The sequence below is a fragment of the Austrofundulus limnaeus genome, unplaced genomic scaffold (assembly GCF_001266775.1).
Source record: "Austrofundulus limnaeus strain Quisiro unplaced genomic scaffold, Austrofundulus_limnaeus-1.0 Scaffold10, whole genome shotgun sequence".
In the NCBI taxonomy this organism is placed as follows: domain Eukaryota; kingdom Metazoa; phylum Chordata; class Actinopteri; order Cyprinodontiformes; family Rivulidae; genus Austrofundulus; species Austrofundulus limnaeus.
In genome coordinates, this window is record NW_013952412.1 from 431,864 (window position 1) to 441,914 (window position 10,051).

At 38.7% G+C, this 10,051-nt stretch overlaps 1 protein-coding gene across 1 annotated transcript; it reads right to left on the reverse strand.

The window, feature by feature from the left end:
- Positions 1-2,531: 2,531 nt before the first annotated feature.
- actr5 (actin related protein 5) lies at positions 2,532-8,553 on the reverse strand. Its single transcript, XM_014001695.1, has 9 exons — positions 8,132-8,553; positions 6,929-7,167; positions 6,641-6,810; positions 6,321-6,538; positions 5,104-5,268; positions 4,817-4,921; positions 4,513-4,652; positions 4,254-4,386; positions 2,532-3,420 (listed from the first exon to the last, which is right to left on the reverse strand). Exons 1-9 carry the CDS (start codon positions 8,522-8,524, stop codon positions 3,112-3,114), a joined length of 1,872 nt encoding a protein of 623 aa, XP_013857149.1. The 5' UTR covers positions 8,525-8,553; the 3' UTR covers positions 2,532-3,111.
- Between the last annotated feature and the right edge of the window lie 1,498 nt (positions 8,554-10,051).

Sequence of the window (10,051 nt, forward strand, 5' to 3'; positions counted from 1 at the left end):
TTCTGAGTGTTTTATGTGCTGCAGAACAGGAACCTGCTGTAAAACATCAATTATGCTGAGTCAGGCTTGATTTTTAATCATCTTTTCCTGTTAAATAAATCAAATCAAATCAAATCAAATCAAGAGACTTCATCAGTCTGATGAAGTCTCTTGGAGGAGAGACGAAACGTTTCACTAAAGAAGAACCCATCCAGAGGACCTATTTATTTTTGATTTTTAGATTTTTTTTCTACCTGTATTATTGAGATGCATCAGGAAATCTTAAAGTAATTTAAACCTTTTAGGTTTTTCAGAAGAAAAAGCATTAGTTTCAAATTTATTAGTAACTGATCATAAATTTTAATCTTTTTTTTTTTAATTAAAATTTCAGACTGATGTCCATTATGATTTGTGCTTTTGCTTTTAAAATGTATAAATCACCTTGCAGTCACTTAAAAATAGCTCATTAGTTTTTAATCCATTTACAAAAACAATCTAAACCCAGGAGAAAACCTTGTTTAGGCTGTTCTTTATGTATCTCACGATCATGGGTAAAAAAGAAAGAAAGGAAGTGGGTCATGGCTCTTACGGTTTATTTAGAGTGTGACAGTGACAGGTTGACACATGGAAAATAAAAACGAAGGCAGCCTGGCCATTTTCAGACAATTCTTGCAGTGTAGCTGTGACGGCTCTAACTGCAGGTCTTTATTTTTCCACCGTAGGCCTGCGTGACATTAGCTCATCCCTGACTGCTGCTCCTGCTGACCTTCAACACTGCAGCTCACTAATAAATCCTCCTGACTGGATGCTGGCCAGGTCTGACACAACCTGGGCTCAGTGTACAGCAGCCTTGTTTAAACTAACACCAGACCCTTTTCAGCAGGTTGCTCATTTGTTTTAACCAAAAGCTGCAGAAATTGATGATGATTTGCTGTGTCACTATAGTTCATTAGTCTCACTTTATAATTTCAGGCCAGTCATCCTTCCTCCATGTTGCTCTGATTGGTCTGTTGGAGCTTTTCTGACTTTGTGTGTGTGTGTGTGTGTGTGTTGGTTTGGACCTTGAGCCTTGGCACAGTTTCACCACATAATACTATTGTGTTTTTACACAAAGATCTGCTGAGTCAGCACCAAGAAACAGTAAGGTCCACACACCTGCAGGACAGCTGACAGCTTCACACACAGATTAATTCATCTTAAAGTTAAATAAACATGCTGTTAGTTACATAGAATAAAAGTTGAATTTTCACAAGACTTTAAGCTGATTAACTTTACAGACCAAGTTTAAGGAGATTCTAAGGAAAGAGTTCCCATCAATGATGATTAATTGATAATTAATGGTCCCATTAATACAATATACTAGAAACTACAAATATAAATATTAGTAGAATTTATTAGTGTGAATGGGAGACCAGATTTTAATGTAGAACTGCGCCATCAAGTGGTTAAAATGTTTACTGCAACACTGAGTTTTAGGGCCTGTTCAGTTTTTTTAATCGTACATTCACAGTTGACCGTGTTTAAAGTAGTTAAGATTTTTAGCAGATGTGTTAAAATAATTCTCATTACTAACCAATTCTGACAAGAAAAAAATAACACAATGTATCTAATATCTAGTTGAAGAAATAACAGATTTTATACATGTTATATATAACGGACTCTAATATGATATACAGTGGGTATAACAACTCATCTTTTATTAATTATTTTTTTAATGTCCTGTACTGGGAGAACAAAATAAAAAACAAAGATCGACTGAAGAGACTTAAAGCATTATAAAAAAATTATTAGAGCCAGTATGCTCATAAAATCACACACACACACACACACACACACACACACACACACACACACACACACACACAAACATTTAGGCAACATGACGCTAAATGTTTCCACAAGCATAAACACTATTCAATATGAACAGTTTTAAATTTCGTTCTCCTGAAATATTCCCAGTTTATGCAGTTTTATTTTAAACAGACCATAAGTGAATGGTTTAGACGTGAAAAAGGATTTAAAAGCATATGTTACCTTTAAAATTAAATTATGTGAATAACTTATTGTCATACATGACAGTGTTTTTATTTCATTTCTTTACATAAATGACATATAGTTTAAAATTAATTGAGTAACAATTGCTCATTATAATCATGTCTTTTAATTGTGGAGGTTTTACTAAATACTGAAAGTAAAAGTAAAAGGTACCTGACAGTGGTGGACAAGTACTTGAGTAAAAGTACTGACACTCATCATGGTCAAATCTTACTCAACTACAAGTAAAAGTCGCTCGGTCAAAAATCTACTCAAGTTAAAGTACTGAAGTACTTACTTTTGAAAATACTTAGGTATTAAAAAATACATGCATTTAAAAATACTCAAGTATTCAAAAGTACAAATTAAATTGTGTAATATCAGTACGTTGCTGTATTGTTTTTCAGAGTGATTTTACAGAACCTTGTAACGCTCAGAAAACACCTGATGTACTCACAGGTAGACTCTGCTACAAATTCTACATCACCTGTAAAGACTTCAGCATAAAAATGCAACAAAGTGGTGAGTTCTTAAATGCAGAAATGTAGTTTATCCACGGTGAAAACATAAGACATTTAATCAAAAAGAAAAACATAAGACAATTAAACTGATACAAAATATTTTTCAGTCTTAAAATCTCAAACATCGAGCTGAGATTTGGCCATTGTTTCTCCATTTGAGTTTCTTCAGCCGTCTCCATTGCTGGGTTCTGTTTGAAATGAAGGTGGAGCTCAGCTCGCCACCGTTAACGAGGATGATGTTACACACATGGTTAAGAAGAAATAACCACTGCCGGTGTAGTGAGTTGTATGGGGACATTAAGGCACATTAACTGACTGCTGGTGGCATTTTCCACACTGCTTCAAGTCCTCTCCATACATAAGGACCCCTGTCGGCATCAACAAAGACAGTGCTGAATGCGGTGGGTTGCCCTAATATCTCCCTGATCAAAATCACTACTGCGCCTCTATTAAATGAGTTACTGTCAAGGTTTTCATCTGTTGAGCTCAAACAGAAAACTCCTCTCTTCAGTCTGAAGTGTTTTCTGGACATTAATAAATACCAGGCACATCAGGGTGAGGGATCAAAGAGCTTACGTCAGGAGGTACACATGGTAACGTCTGTGGAAACAACAGAGGAGGGGGGTGCTGGAGCAAATGTAACAGCGGTGCCTGTTGGCGTCTGTAAAGCAACCGGGGGCTCGGCGGGACGGCACGGCACAGGTTTGGTGATCTTCATGGGGATGAAGGCGTTGGAGGCGCAGTGCTCGCTCAGATACTCTCCTCCTTTCTCCTCGTAATCCTGTCTGCTAATCCACCCCTCTGCTCCCACCGAGGCCGGATGCTCCAATGCCCAGTCTCGTGCTCCGCACCAGGCGTCCAGGGCCAGCCGGCTCGCCACGGTTACCTGAGAAGACGTGTTCAGCTGAGCTCAGATAAACAAAACCACTTTAACATCTCTGAATCGTCTCGTTTTGGTTTTTCACTATTTATGTATAATAATAATAATAATAATAATAATAATAATAATAATAATATTTTCAGACATTATCGTTTTAATTAACATTAATTAACATTATTAATTTATTTCTACATTCCGTTTTGACCCTCATAAAAAGGTTCACTAAATTAACAACATTTCAAGTGGAATATTTTAATAGCAACAATTTGCTTATGAAAATAAAGCTTTTATGCACAACAACATACAGTAATTGGACATTTTGTAAAACAGTCAAAACTGTTTTAAAGTGCCTGTGACATGTCTATTCTTCAAATACAAAAAGTCAAAAAAAACATATTTATTCTTAATACACATGATTTTACACATTCTGTCACATAACTGGCCTATTCTCTTTTGGATTTGGCTCAGCAAAGTGAAACAGGAAGTGACATGAAAGGGGAACTCATTAATAAAATAAACTCTSTGGTCTTTATTAAAACTTTAATTCTTCATCATCTCTTTGATAGAAACTCAAAATAATCTAAAGAAACATCAGATTCTTCTCTACAGTCTCTGTTGTTGGCTGTTGTAACAACGCTCCGTTTACATGCAGACATTTCCCTTTGACATCACTTCCTGTTTCTTCACACACAAATGTCCGAACAACTGTTCATCTCAGTGGCGCGAAATTTGTTTTGCAATATTTTATCAATGTTCTTTTTCCAAAATGCATTCATTTTTATTAGAAAAAACATGTCACAGGCACTTTAAAGTGTTTTTTTTAAGGATTTTGTCAGCACCTTGAAATGAGACTGGAAGGGCCTCATGGCCAGCAGCTCCCTCTCAATGCGCTCCTTCATCCCTGGGTACTGCATGTTCCCTCCTGTCAGAAACACGTTGCTCACCAGCGCCTCCTGCTGCTCAGATGTGTACCTGGATGTTGTAAGCATTAAAGAAGTTTTTACAAAACAAAATAATCTTAAAACTTGTTAGATGATTGTATTGGAATGACTAATTCTCCCTTAAGCAATCAGAAAAAGCAGCTTTTTGTATCATTACCTGGCCAGGACGTACTGCAGCGCCTCCATCAGCCCCATCTGGTCCTCTCCAATCAGCGAAGGCTGGAACAGGATTTCTGGACAGCGCAGACGCTCCGTCCCGACAAACAGCTGGTGGTACTCGGCCATGTTGAAAGTAGGCTGAAGAAAAAGCCAAACTTATTAAGAATGCACGCAAGATTATTGAGCAAAATTACCTACGAGAGCATAAAACTGGACGGAAAGTTTTCCCCGTTGCGGTCATATCACAGCAACACCGAGGCTCTGTGTCTGTCTGAGAACTAACGGTGTCTGCGTGCCACTACCTGGACAACATTAGCAGATTTTTCTGACAGCGTGTCCTCGGGGAAGTCTGACTCCATCAGCGCCACTCCATCTCCCTCATCCATCGGCTGCTCCAACTCCGACACCTGGCAGAGAGCCACAGAACAGCCTCAGGCTGAAGCAGCAAACAAGCTCACTTGACCTTAATTTAACCAGGAAAACTCTGGAACATGCTGGGTGCATCGTGGGAACAAACAGCAACATGTGAAGGTTAAAGCTTGACAATTAATAAAAACAACAACAAATCAAACACATTTCAGTTTCATACCTCTGTCTTCCCCTCTGCTCCGTCGTTCTGCAGCAGTTTTTGTCGACTCTGTTCGACAGCAACCTGCAGCTTGTTGATGTACGACTGCAGCTCCTCGGCTGAATCCATGTTGAGCTCCACTAAACTTCTATGGAACTGGTCCAGCAGACCGTCCTCCAACAGCTCCTGCATGAGATATGATCGTTATGGTTTAGAGTCCTACACTGGAGGGAAGCAGTCTGAACTACAAAAAATAACTGGTTTCTTCTGTTTTAATGCCTAAAACCGTCTTGTTTTATTTGTTTGTTTGTTTTTTTGCTTGGACATTTCCGTATGATGCATTTAAAAGGTGTTAGGTTTTTTAAAGTTTCTTGTGTATTTTGATTTTCTCTTTTCCATGTCAAAACAAGAGATTTTAGATTATTTGTTTTAAGGTTAAAATGTTCAACAAAATCTTTATTTAGTCCGAGTTTTTATCAGGAACACTACAGCTGAAAAAGGAACATCATTATTATTATTACTATTATTATTATTTTGTTTGTTTTTTATTGACCTTTATTGATCCCCAGTTGGGGAAATTCATTTCCTGCGTTTTTCCCATCACACGTGCGGAGCATTTGTTTTATTTCAGTCATAAAACAGGGTTCCTACAGCTTAAGGCAAGTTAAATTTAAGACTTTTTAATGCTTTTTAATGCCACTTGAAAGGAAATTTAAGAACATCTTCACAATAAACACAAATGTGAAAAAGAAAAAATTTACCCAAATGTTTATTTTAGGGCAAAACAACTAGTAGTTTAAAAAAAATTAAATAAAATTTGCCATTTTAATATTTGAGACAAACACAGTCATCCTATTTACAATGTGTTAACATTTTTAAGACTTCTGAAATATTGATTTAAGATATTTTAAGGCTATTTAAGGCCTTATTTTTGGATTGATGAATTCAATGCCTTTTAAGACTTTTTAAGGATCTGTGGGAACCCTGAAAAAACAACTAAAAGTCCATTAAAAAAACTAAGTAAATCAATTACTGAATGAAAAGGGTGCAGAAAGAATAAAAAAACTTATATGTGCCCCTTATTAAAAAAACAACTTTAAACAAACTTTGAATAATCTCCATATTTAAGCATTAGTATATAGAAATAATTTACTGTTTTATATCAATTATTGGTTTATAAAAACACCCCTGAAAAGAAAAACACATTCTAATATTAAATTAGACACCAGGTTCTTTACCTGCACAGTCATAAGTCTATCCAGCCTCTCCTGGTCCTGCTGCAGCTTCTCCTCCCGCCGACGAGTGTTGATCTCCTGAAGTCGCCGAAGCTGCTGAGCTCGGCGTTCCTGCCGTTCCTCCACGCTCACGCAGCCACCTGGTAGCTTCCCCGAGAAGGGAAGCTGCATCCGGTGAACTTCTCGCTCATAAAAGCCCGGGCAACGCCACTTTTCAAGCTCTGCAAGTGAACAAAGGAAACGCGTGAAAAACAGGGTCCGAACGCATCTTGAAACCGGCAGAAGCGTCTTTGACGTGCGTTTTGCTCAAATACGGACTGCACCTTTGTGATAATCCACCGCAGAGTAACTGTGCTCGTGCAGCAGCTCCTCCATGCGGCTCAGCGTGATGGCAGCAAGGTGACCTGGGTATTTGAGCTGCAGGAGGCGCTGCAGGTAGGATGCTGCCTGGCTTCCTGCCACATTCACACGCTTACAGTTGAAAGCATCCAACCTGAAATAAACAAAATACATCAACAAAGTAACAATGTGAGTGTCAATATACTAAGACGGAAGTAAAAAAGAAGCAAAGAGGAAGTTTTTTTTGCTGTTTTTTTTTTCCAGAGGCTCACCTGCCGTTGATAACAGGCAGGATGTGTGAGCAGTGGTACCCGGAGGACAGAACGATGCCGGTGTGCGGCGGCTGGAGGCTTCTTTGAACGTTATTGTGGTAGAAGCTGTATAAGCCATCCACGCCATAAGACACGAACGGAACGCGGTAGCATTCAAACAGCAGCTCTGACATCATCTGTCGACAGTGCAGCGGGTTGCAGGGCGCCTCTGTCATCACGATGGGGTGTTCCACGCAGCCCTGGGTATGAAAGAGGAACAAACACGTGTTTAACCCTCAGATAAATACTGTAGAAAACCCGCCTCGCAGCTGATGAGAGCGTTCTGCAGGTGCATGTTTTGAAGTGTGCGTCTTGCTGGTTTTTTTTGGACTCCCCTCTAATGATTGCATTGTTCATTAGTCCCCAGGGACATTTAACTCTAAAGGAAGTTACTCTTTCACGTTTTTCATTCATTGGATTCTGACATTTTATTGCAGATATGGGTGATGAAAATGCCGCTCTACAGTTCAACAAGCTTAAAAAGCACGTTCGGCCTCAAGCGCTCAATCAAATGGCACTAAAATATAATATTTCATCGAAATACTGACTTTCACGACAATCTGATGACAAAAGCGTGGTTTCTCAGAGCCAGAAGGTGACGATGCTATGACAGACGCAAAACAGCAAAATTATTTTCTCTTTGATTCTTTTTTTCCCTATTTTGTTGTACAGTTGTTGACTGCATGATGGCTTTAGATCATACCATTTTTGTTATTAATTAAAAATGCGTATGAGCATGTCATTTTTTAACTTGACCTGCTAATTTTATACAATTAGCTCTAGAAATAAAAAAGCTATGTTCATTTTTTTGTTTGTTGCATCATTTTCTGAGTTTTTAGCAAAGTTTTTCAAGACAAAAATTGCCATAACTTCCTTTTCTCATCAACAATCTAGACAATCTTTGTGTCAATCTCTAAGTTGTTTGAAGCTCTATATATTGCATTTCTATAAAGAATAATTCGTGGGCTTTTTTGTGTCTCATTTACTGTAAAACTTCACCCATGAAAGAAAACAAATCCCTAAAATGGTTGGTTAATGTCTGTGTGCTGTATATGACAAGGCGGTAATCCCAAAAGGTCAGGGGGGTTGTGCATGCCTTCTGAACCAGAAAAATAACTCGGGTCTGATCCAGAATCCAGTTCAGTTTTCTGGTTCTCCACAAACCTCCGAAGTGACGCCCAGGTGTGTGAACACGTAGTCGAAGATCAGCTCCTGGATCTCGAAGTTAACCACCACGTTCCGGTCGAACTGGCTCTTGAGCAGCCACCGCAGCGGCTCCAGGTTGGGGATGTCGTTCCCGATCTGAGTCTCGCTGCGGGCGGCCCCTCTGCTCCGAGCCGCCACGGACCTGAAGAGCAGCCGCGGAGAGTCCAGCTCCCCGCCGGTCCCTGCCGGAGCCGCCCAGCCGGCCCGGGTCTGAAAGGAGCCGTTATCGATGACTATCGGGGCCGGGGTGGGGCTCAGACACTGTGCGGGGAGCTCATAAATCGCGTCTGGAGTCGCTTTACAATCTTGGAATGAGAAAATCTGGCACAACGGCGTCTCTTTGGAAGCCATTTTTCAAAAAGGTGTCACCGCAAAATACAACCGGAAGGAAACTTGGTGTTGCTGACTTTCTTGTTCCGGTTCCACCTCCATGGTTTTATTACCTCCGTGGTTTTATCATATCAATTTTCAAAAAGGCAAATATAAATAAAATTTATTATATTGGAAAAAAATATGCTTATAAAAATGTATAGATTGCACATTTTTACACAATATAACAAACCTCATTCGTTTATATGTGGAGAATTATAATAATGAGATTTTTTATTTGTTAAAAAATGTGGGTAAACTACACATTTTTTACAGCCTCAAAATTACAGCAGATGTGAACGCTCAAAAAATTAGACTTAGTTTTTGGCATCTGTTTCCTAGTACTGCTGCTAAAATAAACTGTTGAGCCATGACTCAAGCTATATAGCCTACCACTTAAATCAGTATAGCTGCACACTTAGCAGGCATATACAACAATTGTATACAATAAAGAAATGTTCCTACCTCTGTATCTTCTAAAAGCAAATACATCATTTATGCTCCATAATGGGCTTTCTTTCTGTCCTTTTAAATTACAGATACAAGCTGTGTGTGTTCATTTCCACCACCAGGGGTCATAAAAAACAATGTTATGAACAGAAGCAGTCTCAGTGAGTCACATTGGTACAAAATACATTTTATGTAATCAGTTTCTGGGTGTGTCTGGACTGATTTTGTAGGTTCTACAATAAACAGTTAATACTAATATAAAATATGCATGTGAACAAATAAAAAAATGGGGGCCAACAATGGCCTTCTCTATGGACTGGGCATTGAAAATCAGCAACAACACCAAATGCTGTGACAGGGTAATTCTTATTTAGATGTTTTTTAAAAGATATCAGAGCAATAATCTCTGCCAAATAATCAACAATAGCTCCAAGTCTGAATGCAGTTTGTAAGAAAAGATTAAGCCAGACTGTTGTTGAAACAGATTATTTCCCCCCACAGGCCCTTTCTCCTTTTTCTCTCTGTCTGATTTTTTTTTCTCAGCTGTGTGGGCAAAGCCTCAGCTGGATATATGGGACACCTGCACATGAGAGCCACTGTACATCCTAGTCGGATCAGATCAGACGGTCCGTGAACGTGCTGGAGATCCCACATTTGTATTTCCTAAACTGTAAAATCTGAATCTGACTTGTTTAAGATAACAGATCACAGTTTTACATTGTCCGTCCCATTTTATGTAATCAAACAGATTATGATGAACACAATATAGTTGCACAAGTATTGCTAAATTCATCTGTTGATTTTCCCATTTTCCTGATTTGTTTTAGTCTTTGGCTTTTCTAGAAATGCTGTTTTACAGTATAACTACATAAAAGAGGCTAAATTTTCTATGATTTCAAGTCAAAATATATTTTCTTTTGTTTATCATTATCACTGAAATGGGGTTTGATTCCTGGATAGCAGGAAAGCACAGATATTTAGAAGCAGATATTTAGAAGCAGAGTCTAAATGTAGGAAGGAAAGAAAGTGTGTGTGTGTGTGTGTGTGTGTGTGTGTGTG

Excerpts from the sequence above, each read along its gene's own strand:
- actr5 (XM_014001695.1), bottom strand. The coding sequence starts at position 8,524 with ATGGCTTCCAAAGAGACGCCGTTGTGCCAGATTTTCTCATTCCAAGAT. Across the intron at positions 4,653-4,816 it reads AATCTGCTAATGTTGTCCAG|CCTACTTTCAACATGGCCGA; the intron begins GTAGTGGCACGC and ends CTTTTTCTTCAG. Across the intron at positions 4,387-4,512 it reads CTGCAGTACGTCCTGGCCAG|GTACACATCTGAGCAGCAGG; the intron begins GTAATGATACAA and ends TACAACATCCAG.